We start from the raw sequence: 27,417 nt of genomic DNA, 5'->3' as shown, positions 1-27,417 counted from the left end.
AGAAAAAACAAACACAATTATTTTACCTTCTTTTATTTACTTTGCTTCAATTCTGCAATAGTAGAATATTCGTGCTGATAACGTGTTGTAAAACTAAAGTAAAACAAGACAAGAAATATAAAAGATGATAGCAATAGAAATAAGAAAACAAGAAATGAGAGCTTTTCTTATTATTCCAAGTATTCAAGCTTTCAATAATTAATTATTTATGAGTTAATAATGCACCCTAAAATAATAAATATTACATACTGTGACCTCATGAGTACATCAATGATCAATCATAATTAACTTACCCGTCCATATTAAATACTGGTGGTTACTTGATATTCATTAATAACTTTTTTTCAAATAAAAAGAAATTCATAAGCATTTATTTTAAAATATCTTTTCAGAAAAATGCTTTTGAAATAAAAATAAAAATTTGTGTTTGGTTAATTTATTTGAAAAGTATTTTATTTATAAGAAATTGTGTTTGACTAATCTTTTTTAAAAAGTGTTTTTAAGAGTCAAATTACGATAAAGGACAAGTATTAATGTATTTTTAATAATAAGATTATTTTATAGAAAGAAATTAGTTTAAAATCTATTACAAAAAAATAAATTAAATTTTTATTTTTATTAAATTAAAATATTCATATTCAAATTTTCAATCAATATTATACATTTTTTTAGAGTTGAAATCTTTAATTATTTTTTTTCTTTTTTTTTAATCTTGCAAAAATGTTGTTGTTAGTTTTTTTTTCTAATTCTGAAAAATAATATGTATAATAAAAATAATAATACATAAACGTAAAATAAAATATAAAATTTATTATATAAAAATAATAAAATAAAATTATTAAATAAAACTTACCCAAACATATGAGATATTTTAGTCTTAAAAAAATAATTTTCTGCTTTTTTTAAGAAGCAGAAATTTTTAATTTCTTCCCAACAGCAGAAAACTGTTTCTGCTTTCATATAAAAGCAGTATTACAGGTTTGCCAATTTTTCAAAATAAATGTTTATGTGCTCCAAACCGCAATGCCAAACGGGCTTTAATTTAGATTTTATGCTCCATTTTGCTAAAGATTGTACGAACAACACTAAACAAATGGATGGGAACTCCTATATAACTTGAAAGAGTGAATGCAGAAACATTGCGGTTCAAAGTAAAAATAAACCAAAAACACATTAATTATGAGTGATTCCAAAATTCCCATAATTAATCTCACCAAATTAGACAAGTACTCAAATTCTTGGGTACCATTGTGCAATGAGGTTCGACATGCACTTGAAGAACATGGTTATTTTATAGCACTCTATGAGGATGCTAATAATAAGATTTCCAAGGAAATATTTGATGTAATGGAAGAGTTATTTGATCTCCCTATTGAAACAAAGAAAAAAAACACTTCTGACTTTCTTTTCTATCAATGGAATGGTCAACTGAAGGCAGCTCCTCTTCATGAAAGCTTTGGGATCCCACATCCAACTGATGTTGAAGCACTGCAAAGCTTCACTACACTTATATGGCCACAAGGCAACCACAGATTTTGGTGAGTCCTTCATCTACTTTTGTTTTGGTAGCTTAGTAAGAAGGTTATACTCCCCTTCCTCCCCCCCCCCCCCCCCCCGCACACCGCACCTGCAACTCCACATGACTATGTAAGCAATTAAGTTTCGTTCCTAAAAAATAATAATCAAAAAAGGAAAATAGCAACAAATAATGATATGTATATTTCAATAATTTATGCAATGTTTGATTCTTCTCCTCACAATCATCAACTCAAGAGTTTTGATGTATTTTTGTGTCTTCCTAGTATGAGTTAGATTCGTCTAGACTAACCCAAATGTAATTTGAATTTTATTTAAGTCATATAACTTTAACTTAAATATTAATAAAACTTTATTAACCAATAATTTGACTTGGTCAACGTATGATGCATTTAAGTTTAATTCAAAATTTAATATGGAGATTTCATTATCAAAATACTAAACCCGCCCCAAACCCACACCCATCCCATTGTCATCCCGAGTTTGATACTGAACATTTGTATAGCCAATCACAACTAGTTTGTATACCGTATTTAAATTTTAATAACCTCCGAGGCTTACCATATATATATATATATTTGCGTATTTTAGTGAAACAGTGACATCGTACGTCAAGGTAGCAGCAGAAGTAGAGCAACTGGTGGATAAAATGGTATTCGAGAGCTATGGAGTAGCAGAAACGCACTATGAATCTCATGTTGCAGCCACTACATACCTCCTCCGCCCTATCAAGTACAGAGCACCACCACAGGGGGCGGAGGACGGGACTAGCAATATCGGTTCCAATATACACACGGATAAAAGCTTCTCCACACTTCTCTTTCAGAATCAAATAAATGCTTTGCAAGTTGAAACCAAAAATGGAGAGTGGATTGATGTTGATATCCCTCCCTCCGCCTTCGTCTTCATGGCTGGTGATGCTTATGAGGTAAGGTTGCTATTTTATCAGTTTCACCATCAATCTCAATTATTTCATCGAGTACCTATTATTTCCCTACATGTGGCAAGCAACTCTTATAAACTAGTTCTATTGTACTAGCTATTCTTTTTGTGGAGGGCTAGCTAATATGCGTATAATGTTCATTGAGTTTTCTTCACTAAAATTGTTATATTTTATCAACAATAGTCACAAATCAATTTTTGCATCACGTTAAAACTAGTGGCAAAGTTGTGTTTGTTGTTGTTTCCCATCTAGTATATGATGCTGTATTAGAGCTTGATTAATTTGGATTCTAGGACCTATTCAAGAAAACCACTCCCTACCCAAAGATCATGAAAACTGAGACATCTTGTTACAAGAGAAGCAACTCCTTCCGCTGCACCACATCCTTTGGTGCATCAAAGTTCACACATCATTCCGTTATTTAATGTGACAAAAAGTGATTTTGTTTTTGGAAGTAGGCATGGAGCAATGGAAGAATATATGCAGCAAGGCACCAAGTGTTGATGAAAGAGGATAAGCAAAGGTATACATTGGCGTTATTCACATTCAACAAAGGAATAACAGATATACCTGAGGAATTGGTGGATGAAACACATCCTATACAATACAAGCCTTTTGATAATTTTGGATTAGCTTGGTACTACCTCTCTGGTGCTAGCTCCATGACTCATGGCACTGCTAAACCTTACTGTGGCATTAATGCTCGATAGATACGAAACTTCAATTTCGTGTTTTTATAATTAAGTTTGAATTAATAAGGAAAATAAAAGACAAACTATGTAACAAATGTGTGGGACTTCAATTATATATTAATCCATCCGGTCAACTTCTCTACTTAGTCCATTCAAACTACTAATCGTTTAATTTTTTTAAAAATAAACTAGTTCTCTAAAGATTAAAACTAAATGTTCTCTAGAGCTCATATCCCTTTCACTGGCAGGTGACAAAGGAGAAGAAATACTAATTCACACCAGTGTTTTGCACCAAACCAAATTAATTTAGCATAGTTAAGAGATAAGTAACAAATATTGACAAGGTAACCTAGTATGGCTGAGTTGTACAAACAACTTCTAGATACCAAACCATTGATTAGCTTGTTTAAGGACGTTTCTCCATCAAATTGCCATTGCTTACCTCACATCTTGATCAAAGGTCAACCTCATGCAGCATGAGGTCGATCTGCACTGATGGGACTGTTCCCTGATGTTGTCCAATTGCTGATGGAACACAGATGGTATCCATCTCTTAGCTCTGAGATGCACGTCGGAAATAATACCTGCACACGTGAAATATAATGAATTATGCTTATGGAAACTGATGATGAAAGTTTATTCTTGGTTTAGAGTTATAGTAGTTAATATTTCACACTAGAGCCAACTCAGAAAGAGGATTTTGGCTTCTCTTTCCTCTTTGGAGAAGCGGTAAACTACAAAGCCCTATTATTGGGCATGCTAAAGAAACAAACATTCAAAGGTATCACTAATACAAAATCTAGTACGACAACCAACTTTTATGAAGCATGCTTGCACACATACAAACAGTTTGCACCACACACAACAGAGGAACTTACACAAAAATATTTATGCCATGGAGAGCAGCATACTTCCTCAGCAGACGTTCAATTGTATACCATTCTGACCTGTCAGAACCATCCTGATAACCGATTCTTGGCATGTGGATTGATGCTTGAAATATCAAAAAGTATAAAATAGACTATTAGGATACTGCAGTGGCAGAAAAAAAAAGTCACCATCAAAGAGAATATTTGAGCAATGCTTACTAATATAATCATGATAATAGCTGGACATGCATCATGTTACAGCCAAGGAAACTTTTGAACAAATGCTTTTGCAAACACAATAAACAAGTAATGTTCTAACAATTACAGAAATTTCTTGTATTTATTTTTACCAACTAACAGCTGGTACAGGTTCAGACCTACCTGCCACATCAGTGCATGCCCCCGCCCCCACTCCACCCCACATCCCCAGAAATTCCTGACTAGGAATAACATAGCTCATCATGTCTGGATGAGCAGATCAGATCAGCTTTTTCAAACTATATAAACATTACTACAATAAGCACATGAGTGTTGTTTGAAAATAACCATTGATGCTCTAATAAATAGTGCTCTACTCCCTCCTATCTAAACAAAAAGTACTTGTTTTTACTTTACATGTTAATAAGAGAAGCTAGATATGCAAGTCGCTTGAGATGTTGAACAAGAAGGTTTCGATTTAAAGTGAATTATTATATGAACTTCAAGTAAACTATTCAATCCCTAAGGTGTATTTCAAATCAAACTGGCTCTCAAATATTTCTTGGTTAAAAAAAAATTGAAATAAGGAACTCAAATGCAGATCAAACAAAACCATAGAGAACTCAAACCACAAATAAAACAGAAGAAACGTTTCTAGAAGCATGGAAATTGGAAATACCGGACTTCTGAGCAGCTGAATACGATGCCTTTGACAGACATCTCTCCAAGTCGGGGATGGAGACACTGCCGCGTGGGACTTTGCGCCTAGGGTTGTATGACTGCACAACAGCCAAAGCTACCCATTGAGGAGCATGAGGTGAATCACCGCCCTTAGCTAGATCCTCTACATCACAATGATCACATGGAGATATAACAAGAGAATTAATTAAAGGTATAGCATAAGACCAATAAAAGAAATTTGACAGGACTAAGTGGAGCAGGGGGAGAAGAGTACAGGCAAAAAGAAGGAAAATACAGAACGAGTGTATGTTAAGATATTTTTTTCTCATTTTGAAAATTTGGTAGTAGCTAATATTAGGTGTAGTGCAGGTCATAGAAGCCACCAATCCGGCAACCCATGTGGAACCTATCATTGCTTTTCATTCTCTGCCAATAAGGATATCTATTTTTTCCCTAGTAAAGACGAGTTCTTCTGTGAGAAGCATATTCCCCAAAATCTTCCACTTAAACTGGTGTGAACCCTCCAAGCTTTTCTATCAATGTAGTGAGCATAGCTACTACCATAACATTTTATATTCTTACAAAGGCTCCTAATTGACAAGTCGAGATAAACAAACATTCCATGATTTCAAATTGATTAGCATGATTGACTCATCCACATATGCAGCAGGAGGTAATCAACTAGTTGACCTGCAAACTTATGTGTGCAAAATATTACTAAACTCCGCCACAGAAAGGAAGCATTTGTCTAAAGAGAACTAATCTAGAGGTAATTAAAGTGGAAGAAATGCATGTGCACATGCACCTCTTCTCTCACAAGTATCAAGTACACAATTCATTGAGTTCCTAAATTAGCATAGTAAATTAGCAAGCATAGGGCTAATTAAAACCTTGAATAACAGTGCCAGTTATGTCACAGAAAACAAACTGATGACCTTGAGTAGTTAAAGCACCAAATTTACCTGTGATCTCTATAAGATGGAGATCGCCTAGATGAAGATCAACAAATTCAGACGCTCGCTCATATGCTGCAGGTACACTAGTTGACAGTCTTGCCAATGCATCAAACATACCCCCATGACCCCAGTTTCCTGATGTATCAACACAGCTGCCAAAATTGATAAGTAGTCAGAACATGCAGTATCCATGAAACTTTGCCAAGCTTGAGTGGTTTTAAGAAATTATCAAATGCAGGTGTCCTCTGTTTATTTCAAAATTAATAATTTTAGTACTCACAAACATATCCAACCCAATAATGGAAAGCTTAACACGCGAGTGCAATTAAAACAGTAGTAAAAATACTTTCTATAAAAGCTGTGATAAGCATCACAAGCTTGACCCGAAAAGATAAGCGTTTCATATACACCTGAATATGATGGTCGGCTCTGATGGAGACACTTTAGAAGGACGGGTGCAGTCCCCGTAAACAAAGTGGACAGCTCCAGAATCAGAGGAGATATCAGTATCAGGAGCTGATACAGGATCTTTGACCGATAAGGAGTGGTATCCAAGAGTCTCCCATTTTGACAATTTCTCCTCCTCTGCCTTTTTCTTTGCAGCTTCAGCTTTTAGATGTTTTTCTTCAGGCAAGCTTCGCCTGTTTCCCAGCTCGAAAATTGGATTATGGTTGATCTGTGATGCTTCCTTGAATTTCTCAACCCACTCGAGATATGAAGTTTCATCAAGAATGTGATCAAGCCTAATAGACTCTGGACCCCTTTTCGTAACCACATTAAACTCATTTAAGAAGTTAGCTGGCTTAACCTCAAACTTGTCATCTCTAGCTGAACGTTCTTCATTGCGAAATGCCATAATTGTTTCTGCCATTGCAGTCAATTCATTCCTATCAAATTTATCTGATTCTTCATTGGTTACTTCTGCAGGATCTAGCATATGCAAGCCAAGCATAACAGATCGTAAGTCACCAGCTTCAGCTCCTGCCATCTCTTTCCCTTCCTGATCCAAGACATCATCTCCTACAATGTTGTGGCTAAGCTGTAACTTCCGTTGAGCTCTACGCATGATGACCTACATAATCAGAACCTTCCTTTAGGGGAACTAAATATCAACTTTGAAGTAGCTCTCAAATCTTCTCCTCACCTCCTCCACTGACTGCTCTGTGACTAAATTTATAGATAACACGTGGTTTGTTTGACCAATTCGGTGAGCACGCTGCAAGGCCTGCTTGTCTACCTGAGGATTCCAATCTTGCTCGTAAAATATGACCTACACCACCACAACTTGTCAAGGAGATGAAAGAAATGGATGTCCAATCAAAACAAGACAGGTCAATATGTTACTAACACCACTATGCAGTGGCCAAAAGGAACAGGAATAACTATTTTGTGCCATTGAAATCGAACTTAAGACAAGAATTAAAGTATATTATTCAAATCACTTGCAAGAACTGCACCATTAAGCATTGCCAGGTCCAGAAAAATTATGACTTCCTAACACATGCTCCACCTATCATCCAGTAGGTAGCAACTGGCATCACTGTGATGCATGTTGTCAACAAATATGAGCTATCAGCATTTTTTTCCTTGATGGTATAACTCATGAGCTAAACGTCTCAATGATAACAATTAGGAAAAGAGAAGCACACCAATATCCATGAATGAAGATAATATTCTTTAACAAATTTGAGATCAAGCATTGAACCAGTTAAAGTTTGATCTTGAACAGTTAGATATTCTACCTGTGCATTACAATTTCGCTTTCGTGTATGATCCAAGTGTCTCTATCACCTCTTTCCATATATCAAGAGGAGAAAATGTTGATGAATGAACACTCCTTACTTGTACAATATATATTCGAAAAAAGTACTTGTACAGTATAAGGATTAACCCGAGTGTATAATCTTAAACCATTCCGATAATAAAAGTTCGGCCAGTAATTGTCACTCACTGTATCAGCAGCCACAAGATTCAACCCAACTCCACCAGCTCTTGTTGAAATCAAGAAAACAAATGCTGCATTTTGTTCAGCTTCAAACTTTGATCTATTATGACTAAAGCTCCTGATTGCAGCAAAGCGCTCTTCCGCACGAATTGAACCATCAAGACGCTCATAAGAATACTTCCTCAATTCCAGATAATCCTGTACAAGATTAACAAAGCAGAAGAACCATTCAACTGCAGGTTGATCTGTTCAAACATTTCTAATAGAGTTTTTGTAAAACATATCAGATTACAAACATTTACCTGCAGTATATCAAGTGTTTGAGTCATCTGAGAGAAAAGAAGAACCCTATGTCCACAAGCATGAAGTTTTTGAAGAAGATGATCCAATATTAGCAGTTTGCCACTAGCCTGAGCAGCACTTAATGGTTAGAAAAGCATACCCATGAAAACGACATACTTTCCTGGGGTGAAACATTAGTAATAAATACAAAAGAATGCAGGATAATCTTTTAACGCTAAATAACTAACAGCTGCATACTCTTAACTTAGTAACAGCCGGGTAGATTGCAATTACTTAAGGTGCATATCCAGTGTGAAATCTACAGCCACAGAATTACGAACAGTGACAATCAGCAGAAAGCAGATACAGTACCTGAACTAGGTGTTCTCCTTCTTCATATGGTTCCGGTTCTATACCAGCAAAAAGGTAAGGATGACTACATGCTTTTCGTAGTTGAATTACCTGGAAGTGAGTCTGCAGGTTAGTATTAGGGAAGACACAAGCTGAGCTCTAACAAATAGATCTCCAAGTCCAAAGCATTTTTCTCACCCTTTAAAGGCCAAAACAGCTACATAAGCATGATATTAAATGAAGTGGAGATGCTGAAATGCAGAAAGATACTTAATGAACTCTCATCTAATGCAGATTCAACTTAGAAAAGGATGTGAGTCTATTGAAAAAGAATGTCAATAAACTTCTCTTAATATGCAAAAATATTTCCCAGCAAGCTTCTGCTCTTTCTTCCATCAGATTACATAAACTCCAAACATTGGACTGTAAGAATGGTAACTCTTTAAATAATTGTATTAGAAAAGAAGTGCATAAATCTTGAGTCATTCAACAAAATGATTGGCTCAACGTAGCAATTCACTGAAAAGCACAAACAATTAGTGTTGAAGGTATTCCAAAATACCAATATGTGAGTTACCTCATTGACTATAGTCTATAAGGTATAATCAGTCACTTTATGTCATAGAGCCTGTTTGCTTTAGCTGATTGTAAATAACTGATAAGTTTTAAGTGTTGAAAAGTGTTTTTAAGTATTGAAACTGATGCTAGAAACTAAGCAATTATGTGTTGGATAAAAGTGTTGAAACTAATAATAAGCAGTTGCCATTTTGGTAAAAAGGTGTTGATAAGCTATTCTTTTAATTTAATGACTAAAGTACCCTTTAAAACTTGTACAAAATATTACAAATTTGAAAGTATTTTTTTAAAGAAAGGGAAAAACCACAAATATAGAATGAACATGAAGTTACGAGTTTTGTTTTGGAAAAGATAATTTGAGAATTAAAAAATATATTAAGGATAAAAATAGTAAAAGTCTTGGTCAATCAAAAAGTGCTTATAAGTTGAAAAGCCATAAGCTAGGATTGACCAACTTATTATTTAACTTATAAGCACTTTAGATGATTGGCAAATGCATAAATAAGCAAAAATGTGTTTTATAAGCCAGATTGACCAACTTATAAGTTTAGCCAAACATCATGAAGCACAAACCTACAATCGGATTACAAATATTAGTAGTAAGTTCATATTACATGACAATTTTAAGTCTAATTATCTGCTTCTTTCTCAGTCTGGTGTTTCAGCACTTTCAGATTCAGTACCAACTATTCATTTAACTTACGAAGGATGTAAAACTACTCCTAAAGACTAAATATTTTACACGAGTATAGCCCAATTCTTTTACAAGTAACATGTCATCAACTTTGAAGTGTGACTAGTTATTATAAACAAAAAATCGCCACATGTAATTGTTCCATATATATTACTTATAGTATACAATCGCCAAGAGTCATAGCTTAATTCTTACCTCCAGTTATCAACTAAAATTCTATTATTTCACACCTACTAATAATCCTGGCCAGAATTTGGCATGTAGTCAACCTAAAAAAAGAAGCTCCATAGCTACTCTAACTACTTCAGGATGTAGTAAGCTAGAGACAGCTCATAATGCATTAAGAGTATTCATAACCTACAGAAGCTTTCTATAGCCAATCATAATGCATTAAGAAACCTCTAGTTGTACATTAGAAAGCAACCACACCAGGTCCACATGGAAGAACAGGTCAAAATCATCAAACCCAAAATGAGAAATGCCTACGCCAAAAAGATAGGTATATACAATATTCTGCAACGACCGAGTATTGGGTGCTCCAGAAGCAAGTGCTAGCAGCTGAGTTAGCTCCTTCCTTAGTATGGACATATATACCTTCTTTTGCAGGGCCACCAGTGGTGCCATCCTAGAACCAAAATTACTAACATATTAGCAACACTACACAAAAGCAAGTCCAAGGAAACCACATGACATACTATCGACAGCCATCTAAAGATGACATATCCTCTACCAGCTCTAGTGGAACTTCTGCAATCATATGTCATTTGCCAAATCAGTGACCATGAGAAAGATGAACTTACACAGTAATCTCAGTAAGAGGAGGCAGCACAAGAGTCCCCAACTCGATAAGCTGAGATTTAGTTCGTCGGAGCATAAACGCCCCTATTACATATTTCAAAATTTTGAATTGTTCCTTAGCTTTGTCTGCATCAGGACCTACTCAGCGGAGCCATATTAGAGAAAACATAGGAGTGAGTCCATTGCTGTTCAGTAAATGTAAAAACAAGTAACATATGGCAATGTCATTCGGGATTTAAAGAGATGCTCCTACATAATTCGACGCAATCTTGTGAAGTGGATTCAACCTTGTAAAGTGAATTCTGAAGTCACACTCAAGATCTAAGGAAACATTCAGTAGCATTTTCATATTAAAGAATTACTCTGAACTTTCACAATATCTTTCTTAGTCCCTAGACTTGATTCACAGTTGAAAAACTTCCATTTATAAAAATTGAAGGGACCAACAATGTCTGTCTCAATAACCCAACTTACAGTATGTTGCAAAAGAGTTACAGGAGCAATGCTCCTTTTAACCGGAATATAACTGGACAAACAAATTCCAGAAGAGCCGTGGTCTTTTTCCGAGGGGTGTGGAGAAAGAAGAAGAACAATAAACAACTCTTTCTCAGAAATATAGAAATATAAAAATGACTGTTGCTTGTCACTAGCCGTTTCTCTTCTTCCCAACCACTGCCACACAATTCATAGCATCCTCTTTTTCAGTAAGCATAACAAATTGTTAGAGAAATATGTAGAGAAAGAGAGAAGAGGCATTGGCATGTTGTAAGGGTCTGCATATTTTTCAATCAGATGACTCCAGAATCAGATGTCCAATCAACAGTTTGAACAACATTTATTTTGAGCAGGAAAATGGTTGATATCCTTCACACATCCATTTTGCGGAGTGTAAGATATGGAGACTCCGACCTAATTCAACTCCAAAGCTAGCTCAAGATGGGGCATTACCCAAGTCCATATAAGCATACCATAAGTCCATTCCCGACCGATGTGGGACTCTAACCCACTCTAACACTCCCTTCACGCCTATAACACAGGGCCCAAATAAGGAAGGACCTAACTCTAATACCTGTAAGATATGGAGACTTGGACTTAATTCAAGCTCAAATGCTAAGTTATGAGGGGAGGATTGCCAAGTCCATATAAGCAAACCACCCGTCATTACCCAACCAATATGGAATTCTAAGTCACTCTAACACAGAGTAATACAGGTAGGCTGCTAACATCGTGGTCACTATCAGCAGGTAAAATCTGTCCCTAGAGTGCAACATACATCAGAACAATCAGAGATCATTGGCAGACAAAAGTAAATTGGTTGTAGATTGTTCTCCAAATCTATAAAATATCCCATGAAGTAACAAGACTACAAAAACCACTAAAAAAAAATTCAAAATATATATGAAAAGAAGACTAGCCATAGCAAAGTTGTCCAAACCAGGTGAGAAAATCATCAAATTGCCTAAGAACTTCACAAATAAAACAGTGTCAAAAATTTATGTGGTCATCTTTAAAGAAAACTGGCTAGCTAATGACTCATGACAGGTGTAAGTATTACATGATGGATCTCCAGCTTCCTTGAATGCAGAGAGGAACTGCTCCAGTGTTCCAAAAACTGAAGGCATACAAAAGTGAAAAAGAGCCCAAAGCTCTGAAAGGTTGTTTTGGATGGGTGTGCCAGTCATCAGCAATTTCCTTGGCATAACAAAACGCTCTTTGAGTACATTATACAGGACCTGTAAAGATTTCAAACACTCAGCAAAACAAATATTTTTGCATTATAGGATCCCAAGAAGAACTTACAGTAATTGTTGAAAGTCAACTGCCCACTCCCCCCACGCCCAAACCAAAAGTTCATTGAAATATAAAAATTGCTCCAGAATTATAAGAAATAGATTAATGACAAAATCATGTTGACATACTAATACATATCTCAAGTTTGCATTTTCACATGATATTCTAATCTACAAAAGGAAATAGATAATCAAGAAAAAATATCTAAGAATGTCCATGCAGTTCCAATGAAAGCTGGAAGGGTAACTTTATTTTTCAAAGTAATGATGATTTTGAAGACATATCATCAGATTACCTCTCAAGTGGAAAAGAACTTCAGTCAAGAACTTGGAAGTTCAGAAAAAGAATGATTATATCTTTTTCTCTTAAGCGGCAGAGTATAATATGTAATCCAAATCTGCTATAATGATTCATCCAAAACACAGATAATCCCTACCCATACATTTTCTGTTATAAGAATAATCATATTTATCCAGATACGTGGTAAGGTTGCAGGACACTATCACATCCTATTAGAATGATAGGTACACCCTTGTTCGTTTACGCACTTAATTAACACAAATTTAAAGGTAATCTGCAGAATTAACTTTATTCACCTTGACCACACATGATAACTGCATAAGTTGTCAATGTTGTAGCTTATACCAGTTTTGAATATTTTACATGCAACAGAAGATATGCATCAATTCCGTATTGGTCGGGGTTAGCTATATGAATCTTCAATAACCATTCAGCTCGGTTTGAACATGTTTATGTAGTCAGAAACGGCGCAGATACCACCGTTCTTATTGTGCTTTTTTTAGGAGAAGGGCTTTTGGCTACAAATGAGTACAGACATAAAGGGGCTTGCCCTCTATTTCTAGGCATGCTGAAGGATGAAGGTCGTTAAGTATCACACATTGATGAGGAAATGGGTTGTTATCTCCTTATATGGTCTTGGGAAATCCACACCTCTTGCGCTAGCTTTTGAGGTTGAATTAAGGCCCAAGATTCATTTCATCATCAGGGATGGGAAAATATGGTTAAAGGAGGTTCATGAATTTAATGTATAGAATGGGATTTCAAGGAAAAATAGCCTATATAAGAGAAAGAGTTCCTCACTTGACTTCAAGCTGGGGAAGACTAGTTCAAGAACTAGAGAGATCTTTAAATATATGAATCATACATCAAACCCCCAGATCAGTCGTGATATCTCAAGATTTGTGAAACAAAATACAGAAGAACTTCAGACATACACTAGATGGATTCTTGAGCCTCTGTGCTTCGTCAATTATTGCATAACACCATGGAACTTGGGATAGAAAATCTTCATCAAGTAATACTATGTCGTAAGTAGTTAAAAGCACATCAAAAGGTATTGATTTTGCCTGTAAGAAATGAGGAAGATCAAGGTAAGATAAATAACAAAAGAATGACAGTTCTTGAAGAGAAACTAATGTGTAAAGCCCCAGTGATGCCTTTAGATGTCCAAATAGAGCTTATATAAACGTATACAAAGAACCTACGTAAAATTAAAATGATTGTCTGTAGAGACACACTTTAACAACTTAAAAGTGAGTATACAACCCAATACTTACATCAGACACCTCCCTGTTCATACACTCATATATCTTCCTACGTAAGTTGCGCCGATGCTCCTTTTCTCCAGTATAGGATAGCACTCTCAATTTTGGGGCAAAATTGGCCATTTCAGACATCCAACCATCCGTCACGCTAAGAGGACAGAGTACCACTGCAACATTTTTCCAGAGCTAAGCATGGATTGTTAACCAAAGATGTATTTCGGCTACTATTTCTTATTAGATCAAAATTACAGTTCTTCCCACTCACAGAATGGTCCAGGAGTCTTCAGATAGACTTTCAGGTAGCTCAGCAATGATATAGCTTGCAAAGTCTTCCCCAATCCCATCTGTCAATAAACCATTAATAGCGAAGAGAAAATCAAGACAATATCCATCGACTACAAATTCGCTACTTGACAGATCACAGTGTTTAGTATTACCAGTTAGAGATACTGCATGCCCAACCTAGATAAGCTTGAGGAAGGAGAGTCAAGTAAACAAAACATATCTCCTAGCAAAGACCACTTAGTTTTCACCTATGTTTCATTTAGTCAAGGCTCCAAATCTTCCAATCAACACGACGTTCTCTTAAGAGATTTAAATCTTTGTCTAACAAGCACCCATGGACACAGCCAGAATTCAAAGTATCCAAAAGGAAGATGGTACCAAGAAAAAATAAAGGAAAACTTATTTGGTGACCGGATCAAAGGCATAAATTGCTATCCACTTTAATTTGATAAAACACATTTAATCACTTGCAGCAGAAATTCTGATCTGATCCATAAAAGCACCAGAAATAGAAAACTTATAGCAAGTTCTAAAAAGGAACTTGTTAAATGTTGTGCGCAATTGTGTATATTTATACACTTTTCTTAATGTTCTTAATGTTTTTTCATCCGGGTTTTCAAGATTTTCACATGATCTTTGGTCAAGTCTGTCAAGATGCTAAGAAATTCAGTGTCATAATGTGCTACATGGATCCTTCATTTCCCTGAAAAGTTAACAGCCCCATGTGGGATGCTGTCTAAGCAGAGTGAATCATTCATGCGGAGGCTGTATAAAATAGGTGTTAAATGCCTTGCGGAAACAATCAGCATGGGATTATTTTTTTATCAACATATATTCTAAAATATTAATTTCAAGGAATAACATAATTCAATTTCAAGTATTACCCTAGGTAAACTAGTACATTGACATATCCCCACAGGCAACTTTTTTAACGATTTAGGATAAAGGGAAAATCTTGGGGAACAAAAATACCAGATAAGATCTCTATTTCACAAGGGAAATAGCATAGTTCCACCAAACATTACGCTTTCACCTAAATATTTTGTGAAGCATAATATTGAGAAGAAAGACTGAAGAATTTTAAAATTATTCCTATAACCTTTTTTTCTCTTTGCTTTTTATCCTCTGTTACTACAAAATACTTTCAGATAATTTCAGGTTTATACAGAAGAAGTTCAAAATTGAAGTCCCTATAAATTTCTTTTCAAATGCGCCTATCTGCTTCAATATAACAACAGAAAGACCAACATTTCTTATACAGACATATCTCACAAAAACAATTAACCATTCCACTGTGGTTACATTCACCTCAAAGAGAAACATAACAAAATTTTCAAGCATCTAACATGAAAAGATTGCATGCGTTCACACCTCAATAAAATCTTTTGAGTTTTGACTCCTCATCATAAGAAGATAAAAAAAAAAAAAAACAATTAAATGCTGGCCTTAATGTTGGCAGTGATACCTCATCCCCTGTAAGAAAAATAAAATGACAACATCACCATTCATGTCAGATTATGATAATCAATTATAGAAATAAATACTCCCGGTGTCACAAAAAACATGGCAAATTCGACTCATTTGTTTTTCAGTGTTATCTCAGACATTTTCATTACTTTCTCTATGAAATAATGGTTATAATCTATAAATCAATAATTTAAGGTTATTCAAAAGAGTAGCATCCAAATTGAGACTTGAAAGAAGTAGTAAACATCATCTTCCGGTTAAATTATGTCCTCCTCGTTGAGTAAACACCGTGAAATGAACGCATTACAAAAAAATTAATGCAATTTTATTCAGTTACAATTTCGTTCACTTTCTTCGTAGTTATAGCTATCACATTCGGTTAAAATTAAATTACGGCTTCCTTGCTGAAAGAACATCAAGAAATTAACTCAATACATATGATTAACACAATTTCATTAGCTTTATTTGTAAAAATAACTTTATAGAACGAGATAATACCGAGAATGACGTTGACGCCGAAAAGGTATCTTCGGACGAGCCATGAGACTCCTTCAACTTGGTGAGGTTTAAGAGTCGCTTTGACTCCTAAGTCAACGGAGTTGACCGGCGGATCATCGGCAACTGAATCGCCGGCGTAGACAAACTTCGTCGCAGCGATTAATCTCTGTTCGAAATTCATCGGCCAACAGAATCGTGGAAGCAATTGGAAACGGGGAAGGGGCGGTGCTGAAAAGTGGAAACTACTGTTTGATTTTTATTTTAGAGCCAAATATTTATTCGAACCCCGGGAGACGTGCCCGGGAGTGTTATTTTACCAGAACGCCCTCGGACAGCGTTATTTTGCAAGAGAAAATTGGAAAATAGGATTTTTTTTTTGTAAAACTTACTCGCACCGGGTGTTTGACATGTGTTTTACTTCATTAAATTACGTAATAATGGAAATTGCATTGGCTTGGTATAAACACCTGATGCGGATAAGTTTTTTCCCTTTTTTTTATATAAATATTGTGTTTGAAAATCTGTTTGCAAAAATTGTGTTCCAACAAAATTTCTTCTACAAAATGTTAGTAGCACTATTTGCACCATTTTATTCGAAACAGTTTCTTTCACAAAATATTAGTAGCATATTTGGAAATTCAAGGAAATGATAAAAAAAAAAATTGTACAAATTATTCGAGAATCACTTTTAAAAAATCACTCATGTTATGGTTAAAAAAACTTAGTAGCTAATTATTACTTAAAAGATTTTGTTGCATTTCATAAATCGTGAAAGTCTTATATAATATGAATGTTCAGACTTCTTTTTAATGCAAGTATATTAGTCTAAAAATTCAATCTTTCTTAGCCAAGTGACGTGAATTGCAACAATGCCATTTTTGTATTTGTACGAATCAATTAACAAAAAGAATATCATATATAGTAGCAACGGTAAATCAATTAAATTATATAATTGTCTTACATTAATGATAAATAGATTAAAAGGATTATTATTAATTTATTTATTTTCTAATTAGATTGAGCATATGTGTGCACAAATAAGGCTCATGTAGTATGCTGACAATGTGTATGGAGCACTTTCAATATATACCATTGCAACAAAGAGCTATTAGATGGTGAGTGCAATATTACTCTCCCCCACTCATATATATGGACAAATCTAGCATACATCTTACGAATTTATTGATAGGCTCATCTTATATATATACTTTGTAGTTTGTACATATGTGATAAAAATTTCACTAAATTAAATATATAAAAGAGTTAAACTTTTTTTGAATTATCAAAAGTGGTGTATATATATTCTTCATCTATCTATTGAATAAAAAATAATCTTAGGGTTAATTTTGTGGCCCTTTTCTAGTACACTTAAACCAATTACTTATATCAAATAAAAAAAAAATCAGGGCATTAAATCTATGTTCTCAATTTCTTGGCTCGGATATTGGTAGAAATAGTTTGAAATTTTGGCATGGACTTAGAACTTACACCTTTAACAATTTGATTCGACGGAGAGATAAATTAGTAGAATAAATAATTTTTACATGACTTCACCTAATTGATCTAAATATAAACCCTTACAGAAAGATTTCAAAAAAAAAAACACCCATATACCGAATTTCGACCCAACCCGCCCCCAAAATGGCCACCATTTTATTTTTTAAAACTAAAACAACTTGCCTTTTACTGAGGTTTCTAGAATTCATGGGTTGGAAATTTAAGTGTAAAAATTGAACTCTTATGCATCTCCCCATTATGTTGGGTCAAGAACCGGGGCTATGGTTTTTTTTTTTTAAAAAAATGACAAGGATTTATATTTAGATCAATTAAGTGAAGCCTCGTAATAGATATGTATATAATATTTTTACTAGATGTGGTTTATTAGTTTAAATGTATAAAAAGAGCCACAAATTAATACTAAAGACATTTATGATTAATAGGTAGACGTAGAATATTTTTATATCAATTTTAATAATTAAAGATAGTTTTAACTCTTTTATGAATTAAAAAAGTACTACTATTTTTAAATAAAATATAGATTGGAACCAAATAAATTAAATATATTGTGTTGGACTTCGAAATATAATTCAAAACTCATAATATTCGAATTTTAAATTTCTCTTTGCATGCACTTCCGCCTTGAAGCAGTTAGCCCAACATTCAAGACCATCATTCCTCTCTATTACATTTTTATTAATTATTAAGTTGCCTCAAGAAACTCCAAATCTCTTTTATTTATTTAAGAAATTTATTTATTTATACTCACCTTGTTAAATTGGAACACATGGAATACAAAAAATATAGTTTTTTTTGTAATAATATTTTTCTAAAAGATATTGAATTCGTAGCTCGTTTTAGTTATGTACTGAATTTGTAACTAAATATTCATACATACAAATTTAATAAATTTCCTATTACAAATACATAACCTTAGAAAAAGAAATTGAATTCAAGACTTCCATTCCTCTTCATTACTGTTCAAGTACCTCGATCAAATATCTTCTTCTTTGTTTTTTTTACTCACCTTATATTAAAAGGAGACACACGAAAAATCTTAATAGCTTAGTTGGTTGGTTACCTGAACTCTTACCTGGCTACCTTATTAGTGAGAGTTTGATTCCCCCACATTGTAATCCCCCCATTTCCCCTTCCTCCACCCCCAAATTTTTTATTTTTTATTTTTTATTTTTAAAAAAGGGGACACATGGAATACAAGAGCTATATATTTTATTTTTCTAAAAGAAAAGTGCGTATGTGCTCATTAGTGAAATCATTTTCTCTTCATGTTCAAACCTTATTGCCACCAAATAAATAAATAAATGTACGATTAAATAAGCACTTGGGGTAAATCAAATTACAACTTTGCACAAAACAAATCAAAATGTGCATTTCCTCTCCAATATCGTTCCCCTTGATTCTTGAAAGTCCAAGAAATAGTCCGATTAAATTAAAGATCAGAAATTAAAATTTATAAATTTTAAACTTGCCACTCAACTCATCATTTATTTTAATTACGTACGTGCAACTAAATATTTATACATATTTGATGAATTCTCTATTACAAATACTATAGGATTTTTAAATTTTTTTTATTGAGTTCAGTTGATCGAAATGTATCTGATATTGTATCTCGAAGCTCGGGCCCTACCCACCACCCTAAGATCCACACAATTGGAACATATCATTGATTGGACCTTGGTCAATGCAAATTAAACCCCAAATTGGAAACTCCTATGTATTTTATAATTTTGGGGTTAGTTCAATTTCAATCAATAATCATATATTATAGAAAATGGTGGAAGTTGATGAATGCATGAAATCATAAAGATTCCTCATTAGACGGCCATGAAATGAACAATGTGGACCCTCTATTGTCACTTTGTTGATGGAATCAACCACGACATCACATATTGGTATCAAATATTTGTGCATATAATATAAAATATTAGTATAGTGAGAATTATAATCATGGACCAATTGTCCTTTTTTTTTGCTTATAAAAATAGAAAAACAATATATGGTGCACTAGACTATATAGTAGTGTTATATATTACTATTAATAAAACTACTAGCTATAGGTACTTGTAAATATTATTAACTGGTCATTGGAATTATGTATATTCTACATAGTGATGATTACACTTGGCATAAGGTTAGATGATTTTTTTGTTTTGCTGGCCAACTTGAGTTGATTGTGGTGCCAATTGGCAAAGAAAACTAACTTTCAAAACAACCGAAAGGAAAGAAAAAATTGAAAGTCATAAGGGTATTCATCATTATAATCATTTTCATGCAAAACTTTGATTTTGTACGACAACAACAATATAATAGGGATTCATCATTACGCAATATAATGTATCGTGACACTCAATGACACATATAAAACAATGCTAATATTAATTTGAGACACTCTATGTATTTCCTTCCGCGTAGAGTCTAGAGATACCAATTACAAAAGAGAGAGAAGTATTGAAAAACACCCTTAAACTTGGTGCAAATTATTAGTTTCGTCTCTAAACTATTGACAGCTTTAAAAACACCCCTTTACTTGACTAACTAAACTTAGATACAACCCCGACCTGCCACATGACATAGCAAGTTGTCTTAAATTCTTGCAGGAGCATGGTGCTCTTAATAAAAAGGTGAGAAAAGTGTTGAAAACAGTCCTAAACTTGGCAAGAGTTTAGGGATGTATTTCACTCATATTATAAGATCGGATGTGTATTTAAGTTCTGTTAATCAAGTAAATGAGTGTTTTTAAGGTTGTCAATAGTTCGGGAATGAAACTAATAATTTGTGCCGAGTTTAGAGGTGTTTTCAATACATCTTTCATTATAAGACTGAATGAAATAATATACTTAGATGAAATTTGACTAACTATGCAAATAGAGGTATATACATACACTACAAAAGAAGGAATTTATTAATTATAAAATTCATCGCTAATTTGTCATTAAAGGTAATTGTGTGAATAGATATAATCTATGTAATCACCAAAACTATAAAAATTAAAACAAAAGTGACAATCGTTATTATAAGTAAATAATTTGTAGCTAACAAAATTTGTTGATAATCCATTGTCAATTCATCATGAAATAGGATTACCAACAACTTTTATTTATTTAATGATAGAAATTATTTAAGTCGAATTTGTGAAAAGCTCATCAAATAAAAAGGAAAGACTTCGATCTATTTAATTCAAGCTCAATAACCATTAAGAAAACCATATGAATATATTCTTTGGAATTACGCAGATCTTAATAATATTAATTTTAACTAAAGTGGCATATTCCTTGAAATTTGAAGAAAGGTAGCAAACAACAAATAAACAATATAAATATTATTTGTGCACTCATATTATATTTTATAGTATAATTAAGTAATAGGAACTTGTCTTCCAATTAAGAAAAAGCAAGAAGCATAAATGGCCCACCACGTACCTTAATTGTGTAAATATTATACTAGTAAGTTACAAAATCTCAATATGGTGACATATAGCCCCACCATATATTTTACAATTCCATACGATCTTAACAAAGCATAGGACAACTCGTCAGTATTGCCAAGAAAATTAAATAGAGGCAAAATGAAAAGAAACCTTTTGACTGTTTCCTCCCCCACCACCCACTCCAAATGGGTTCTTTCTAATTTATTTATTTTTCGCTCAAGTAATAGAGTTAGAATTTTTTAAAATATATATATACATAATATATTTTTTATAACACATAATATAATATAATCTTTCAATAAAAAAATGTCAATAGATACATAGCCGAGGACAATTACAAATTTAATCTTTATAAACATGATAGGTTTTAATAACCTAAGAGGATGAGTTCTGAAATATATATATATATCATATTCGACTCCAAATCACTGGATATTATAGCATGACAAATATAATCAAATTCAGAATTTTAACTATGTGTTTTAAATTATAGTAAAGAACAATAACTACGTTAAGAATAAACTTTTTATACATAAATAAATACATAACCTGAACTAAAACTATTGAATTGTGTCATATTAAATGATCAACGATAGATCCGCCCTCACCTTGAACCCATAGTTGGATCCGCCACATGGAGAGGGAGGGGGGGGGGGGGGTTGAGGGTGATGTAAACTTACATATTATATATATAAGATAGTTCGATGGATCTTTTAATTTGTATCACTACCAGTACCACCCAACTCTAAAACAAAAGTCAAAATGCAGGCCAAAGCTTGCCATAATATTATTAATATTCCTCCAAAACTTTTGCCACCGGCAAAACTGCCGTCCACGGTGGCGATGAGCCAATTAACATTGCCGAGCCACGTGGCGCGAGCCATAACGATCACCACGTCCCCAACTCATGAAGTTTACACACCAGAAATTGATGACACAATTACTGCCTTTTGGGATTATCAGTTCCTTTTTGTGTCCCAACGTTCCGAAGCTACCGAACCCGTTTCACTTCGGGTGGTGGAGGGATCCATACCATCCGATTTCCCTTCGGGTACATATTACCTCACCGGGCCGGGCCTTTTCGCGGACGATCACGGTTCAACAGTGCACCCTCTAGATGGGCACGGCTACTTAAGGACATTTGAAATTGATGGTAGTACGGGGCAAGTTAAGTTTATGGCTAGGTACATTGAGACGGAGGCTCAAGCAGAGGAGCGGGACCCGGTGAGTGGGAAGTGGAGGTTCACTCACCGGGGCCCGTTTTCGGTACTGAAAGGAGGGAAGATGGTTGGTAATACGAAAGTTATGAAGAATGTGGCGAATACTAGTGTGTTGCAATGGGGTGGTAGGTTGTTTTGTTTGTGGGAAGGTGGTGATCCTTATGAAATTGATTCTAAAACTTTGAATACTCTTGGGAAATTTGAACTAATTAAGAACTCTGATCAAGTAGAAGATAAAAAAATTAGTAATAGTGATTTTTTGGATGTTGCTGCTCAAATATTGAAGCCTATATTATATGGTATGTACTATGTATGCTACGATACTTCCTTTTCGATAGACTACTTTTGTTGCTAAATAATGAAATTAAATGCCATTTCTGATCTTATCGTTGTAAATATTTTATTTTGCAGGGGTGTTCAAAATGTCTCCAAAGAGATTGTTGTCTCATTACAAGATTGATACTCGTAGAAACAGACTTTTGATCATGTCATGCAACGCAGAGGATATGTTGCTCCCTAGGAGTAATTTTACATTTTATGGTAAGATTGTTTAATTTTATGAACTTCTTTAAGTTTCTTCCTTTTTAATGCTTAAAGTATCTATTGCACTTGCATTCATGTTTGATGCAGAGTTAATTAGACTTTGTCACACTAATATGGTGGCCTAATATCAGGAAACAAGAAATGAATGTCCAATTTAATATGGTGGCCTAAAATCGGGAAACAAGAAATGAGATAGATTATTTTCGGATTACCATATAAAGAAACGAATTTTAGATTTTACACAATTTCAAAAACTAGCTCATGAAAAAAATTTATCAAGTTCATATTAAAGAAACGATTCATCCCTTAAAACCACTCTTCACAGTAACTTCCAGCAAATTAAAGCAACAGCAAAAGTGAAGAAAAACAAGCTTTTTCATTGTAGAAATATATTATTTTGGCTTCTTTTTTCTGTTGCTTGTAGGCCTGACATCAGTAAGGGAGGATTTTCTTTATTGTTTTCCTTTTCTTGAAAATAAATAAATAAATAAGGGTAGAGGGTCCATTGATAAATAGAATATTCATAAAGTTTTAAATCTAAAACAAGGAGTAAACATAATTAAATTATCATTATCCTAGTATAGTATAAATTTAGTATGTGTCCAATAATCCAACTCTATGTTAAAATAAAAGTCTATTTTTATCAATATCACATGTAGATGTAGTACAACGTTAACAAGAATAATTCTTTATTTTTGTCTCCATATATTCATAATTCAACTTTTAGTTAATTTAATTTGTTTTGTTGTCTAGAATTTGATTCCAATTTCCAGCTACTACAAAGCCAAGAATTCGAGATCTCAGATCACTTAATGATACATGATTGGGCTTTTACTGATACTCACTATATATTGTTTGGCAATCGCATCAAACTCGATATTCCTGGTAATTAATTTGACTCTTATACTAAAAATAAATGTTTCATTTTACTTGTCCAGTATGTATATATAAATATTTGACTGTGAATCTCCATATATATATTATCAAAATATTCACGAAAATCTTGCGTACGCCACCATTAATGCAGGGTCAATGACAGCAGTATGTGGGCTTTCTCCAATGATATCAGCACTATCAGTAAATCCAAGCAAACCAACATCTCCAATTTATTTGCTGCCTAGATTTCCTAATAAACAAACTAATAATGTAGAAAGAGATTGGAGAAAACCTATAGAAGCTCCTTCACAAATGTGGGTGTTACATGTTGGAAATGCCTTTGAAGAAATTGATGAACAAAATGGAAATCTAAACATACAAATTCAGGCTTCTGGTTGCTCTTACCAATGGTTCAATTTCCAAAAAATGTTTGGTAAGCAAGCACGACTTTATGTTTTGTGCACTGTCAAAACGGTTTATATATTAAAAATATAATAGATGATTAAAACTTAATTTGTTTCTTTTCCTCCATATATATTTTCAGGCTATGATTGGCAAAGTGGTAAACTTGATCCTTCCATGATGAATGTAGAAGAGGGAGAAGAAAAGCTATTGCCTCACTTAGTTCAGGTCTTCTTCCTAATGTTTAGTTTATTATATTAAAATCATAAAAATATTATTTTTTAAACAAAAAAAGCAACTCAATCATGTCTATATATATCACACACACAAAAAAATTTTTATACTAAATTCAATCTCGAAAAAACATAACTAGGCTATTACATGTACAAATTAAAATCCATAATATCCACGTGACACTACTTAAAAAATTATTTTGACGCGACCTAATCAATACATATATCAATTCATTCATGTGACACATGATTAAACTTTTTTATTTTTTTAAGATGTTTCAGAAATGGGTCTTTATTACTCTTATTTTATAGTGGTATCACGTAGATATTATGTAATGTGAATTTCTTATTAATTAGCAACACAATTATGGCTATGCAGGTATCTATAAACTTAGATACAAAAGGGAATTGCACAAAATGTTCAGTAAATGATCTAAATCCTCAATGGAACAAAGCAGCAGATTTCCCAGCTATGAATCCAGAATTTTCAGGCAGAAAAAATACATATGTTTATGCAGCAACATCTACAGGTTCACGTCAAGCACTGCCACATTTTCCTTTTGACACAGTTGTGAAATTAAACGCGGTTGACAAATCAGTCCAAAAGTGGTCAGCTGGTAGAAGAAGATTCATTGGTGAACCTGTTTTTATTCCGAGAGGAACTAAAGAGGATGATGGATACCTTCTTGTGGTTGAAGTAAGTAATTAACTTACATATATACGCAACATTTTGTAGTAGGTAATCTGTCTTATTTTCTACCAGCTAATCCATTTTTTTTATGGAATATTACCTTTAGTTACTTTAGTTAAGTAAAAATATTTATACAATCGAGTTACTCATAACATAATTACAAGTAAATATCGATGGTAAATGTTACTAATTGGTAAACGTGAGAAAAATGGTAACTGACATGTTATATATAATAAGTTTTAATGTAAAAGATTTTTTGTACCGGTGGTATATATCATTTAATTAAATATGTTATTTTCAAGTGATATGATTGTGTATAAAAAATTAGGAGTTTATAAAGTTATATCACTTATATACATTGACAAGGTGGGAAATTTTTATACTAGCATGTCATCTTTACTTGTTGTAGCAGATAATTCGTCTTAATTTGAAGATTGACAAACTAAACATGATCACATTTAAGGAGACTTAAATGTAAATATTCTTTGAAAGACATGATAGTATAGAACTAATCCGATCCAAATTCTCCATTTTGATATACACCAAAGCCTTCCATTTCGCCGAATTAAGAGTCATCAATCAATATAATCTTATTTTTAGAAAAGAAACTGCATAAATTTTTACACTTATATCTTAAAAAAGAAGTTGAACTCATTGATTATAATTTATAGAACAAATTTCAGTATTATGATTTATTCTTATGATTTTGTCTGTGGATATTTAATTTGCAGTATGCAGTGTCAACACAAAGGTGTTATCTTGTAATTTTGGATGCACAAAAAATAGGAGAGAAGAATGAAGTAGTAGCAAGACTTGAAGTCCCAAGACATTTGAATTTCCCTCTTGGTTTTCATGGCTTTTGGGCTCCTAGCAACTCTGGCCTAGCCAATCTACAAAAAATTGAATCCAAGTGTAAAGATTCTTGGTCAATGATGAAGGATAACATGGTTAAACTTGGACAGTGAAAAAAAAGAGGGTAAATAAATAATGTTTTCACATATATAGATGTCCATTAATAGCTTAATTTTTCTAAAGTGTTTAGAAAATTTAATAAGACTGTTTTGTAAAATAGGTCATTTGTATACTAGAATCCACAAGAGTTCCAACAATGTCGATTCTTTTATTTCAGATGTAATGTAAGCATTTTTTAGTTGTATAAACTATAATTCTATAATTAGTTTATTTTGTTATTATTATTATTTTATATTCTTTTTTATTTTACATATAATTACGGGTAATTTACAGCCTCCTATGTGAATTGGACAGTTTAACTATCCCCTCCCAATTAATTACATGACCAATCAAATATATTACACCAAATCTAATTAATAGGTGACTTTCTAAATAAGCCCAAATAGAAATTATGATTTTGACTTATCTTGAGTGATATGCTTCTTAAATAAAGACGTATACCTTTGTAGTTAGACAGATTCACATTGCAACTCCAATCCTATAATAAATAAGGTCAACCTCACTAATCGTGATAAAACGTATCCATGTCGCCTTTGTTGAAATCATTTGAAAGATTCAAAGATTAATAATTTTATGATTAAATAACTATTTAAAATAATTTTTTGAAATTTACTCTCGAAATCTATGACCCAAAGGCAGCTTATTATGAAGGCGAAATGGTTTAACAAACTCTTGTACTTGTACGAGTTTGTATTATGGACTGTTCTATTTAATTTTTTACTAACTGAACTCTTAAACTCAATCAAAAGAAAATTTTTAAAGGAAAAATTATGTAAATACATAATCTCTAAAATTCCCTATATATCATTTGTAAAAATTACAAACATCTCTACTCTTTTCTATTCTCTGATACATCACTTTACGCTATGTATCGGTCGGATACATCACTTATACATGGTGTATCGGGACATATGCGATGTATCAAGATGTTGAATGATGTATCATAAATCGAGATGCAATGTATTAGGGCATTGAGAGATGTATCTGAAATTGGGACGCAATGTATTGTGACATTTTGAGATGTATGCTGTCACGACCCAAACCGCTATGATTGGCACCCACAATAACCCTCCAGTGGGAGAACCATTACTACAACTCAACTATTCAATACTAACCAAAAGACGGGCATTTAAAGATGTGGAAACGTGTTTAAATAATCAATTTAAAAGTTGAGTTCCCGTAAACTCAATAAGTTATCAAAAACAAACATAAACAAGCGAAAATTCAACCCCTAGAACCTGAAAGTCATTGTACCAAATTTTTTTAACTAAACGGTCTGAGATAAGGGGATGCAACCCTAAAATAACTAAACATAAAATAAAGAGTCTGGAAGGTCTAAGTTCGAAAGAAATGGACTAAGTTTCTAGATGAATTCATGGTAGCCTGAAGGAACTAGCTCACCCTT

The 27,417-nt window shown here is 33.4% G+C and overlaps 4 protein-coding genes across 6 annotated transcripts in view; 3 read left to right on the top strand and 1 right to left on the bottom strand.

Annotated features, from left to right (window-relative positions):
• Positions 1-27,417, top strand: part of LOC125820905 (squamosa promoter-binding-like protein 8) — a 137,761-nt gene that overhangs the window by 47,459 nt on the left and 62,885 nt on the right. The gene's annotated exons all lie outside the window — the stretch shown is intronic.
• Positions 1,133-3,313, top strand: LOC125820894 (deoxypodophyllotoxin synthase-like). Its single transcript, XM_049500323.1, has 3 exons — positions 1,133-1,538; positions 2,128-2,464; positions 2,938-3,313. The coding sequence occupies exons 1-3, from the start codon at positions 1,180-1,182 to the stop codon at positions 3,187-3,189; spliced, it is 948 nt and encodes a 315-aa protein (XP_049356280.1). The 5' UTR covers positions 1,133-1,179; the 3' UTR covers positions 3,190-3,313.
• LOC125820777 (probable helicase CHR10) lies at positions 3,272-16,364 on the bottom strand. Of its 3 annotated transcripts, none has more exons than XM_049500214.1 (17): positions 16,128-16,364; positions 15,534-15,635; positions 14,143-14,221; positions 13,890-14,044; positions 13,548-13,679; positions 12,077-12,254; positions 10,524-10,659; positions 10,231-10,348; positions 8,475-8,564; positions 8,123-8,230; positions 7,827-8,018; positions 7,020-7,145; positions 6,286-6,947; positions 5,882-6,027; positions 4,918-5,082; positions 4,050-4,164; positions 3,272-3,755 (listed from the first exon to the last, which is right to left on the bottom strand). In XM_049500214.1, the coding sequence occupies exons 2-17, from the start codon at positions 15,567-15,569 to the stop codon at positions 3,725-3,727; spliced, it is 2,469 nt and encodes an 822-aa protein (XP_049356171.1). In that variant the 5' UTR covers positions 15,570-15,635; positions 16,128-16,364; the 3' UTR covers positions 3,272-3,724. The 3 variants fall into 3 exon arrangements, with proteins under 3 accessions (XP_049356171.1, XP_049356186.1, XP_049356178.1); XM_049500229.1 differs by having other exon boundaries at positions 15,628-15,635; XM_049500221.1 differs by lacking the exon at positions 15,534-15,635 and having other exon boundaries at positions 3,417-3,755.
• On the top strand, positions 21,823-26,005 carry LOC125820851 (carotenoid cleavage dioxygenase 7, chloroplastic). The gene is made up of 7 exons (XM_049500289.1): positions 21,823-22,594; positions 22,707-22,835; positions 23,592-23,723; positions 23,866-24,147; positions 24,259-24,344; positions 24,729-25,046; positions 25,772-26,005. The coding sequence occupies exons 1-7, from the start codon at positions 21,838-21,840 to the stop codon at positions 26,003-26,005; spliced, it is 1,938 nt and encodes a 645-aa protein (XP_049356246.1). The 5' UTR covers positions 21,823-21,837.

This window comes from Solanum verrucosum, unplaced genomic scaffold (assembly GCF_900185275.1).
Source record: "Solanum verrucosum unplaced genomic scaffold, falcon-dt-bn FXZP01000020.1, whole genome shotgun sequence".
Taxonomy (NCBI): Eukaryota; Viridiplantae; Streptophyta; class Magnoliopsida; order Solanales; family Solanaceae; genus Solanum; species Solanum verrucosum.
Note: the sequence above shows the minus strand (reverse complement) of the source record. Positions and strands in the feature narration are given on the sequence as shown.

Bases quoted from the DNA above. Each gene is read 5' to 3' on its own strand.
- LOC125820777 (XM_049500229.1), bottom strand. From the start codon at position 16,308: ATGAATTTCGAACAGAGATTAATCGCTGCGACGAAGTTTGTCTACGCC. The intron at 13,680-13,889 runs GTAAGTATTGGG...CATTTCTTACAG, and splicing joins TGAACAGGGAGGTGTCTGAT to GCAAAATCAATACCTTTTGA. The intron at 3,756-4,049 runs GTAAGTTCCTCT...TCACGTGTGCAG, and splicing joins CATGGCATAAATATTTTTGT to GTATTATTTCCGACGTGCAT.
- LOC125820894 (XM_049500323.1), top strand. From the start codon at position 1,180: ATGAGTGATTCCAAAATTCCCATAATTAATCTCACCAAATTAGACAAG. The intron at 1,539-2,127 runs GTGAGTCCTTCA...TGCGTATTTTAG, and splicing joins CAAGGCAACCACAGATTTTG to TGAAACAGTGACATCGTACG. The intron at 2,465-2,937 runs GTAAGGTTGCTA...TTTTGGAAGTAG, and splicing joins TGGCTGGTGATGCTTATGAG to GCATGGAGCAATGGAAGAAT.
- LOC125820851 (XM_049500289.1), top strand. From the start codon at position 21,838: ATGCAGGCCAAAGCTTGCCATAATATTATTAATATTCCTCCAAAACTT. The intron at 22,595-22,706 runs GTATGTACTATG...TTTATTTTGCAG, and splicing joins ATTGAAGCCTATATTATATG to GGGTGTTCAAAATGTCTCCA. The intron at 25,047-25,771 runs GTAAGTAATTAA...TTTAATTTGCAG, and splicing joins GATACCTTCTTGTGGTTGAA to TATGCAGTGTCAACACAAAG.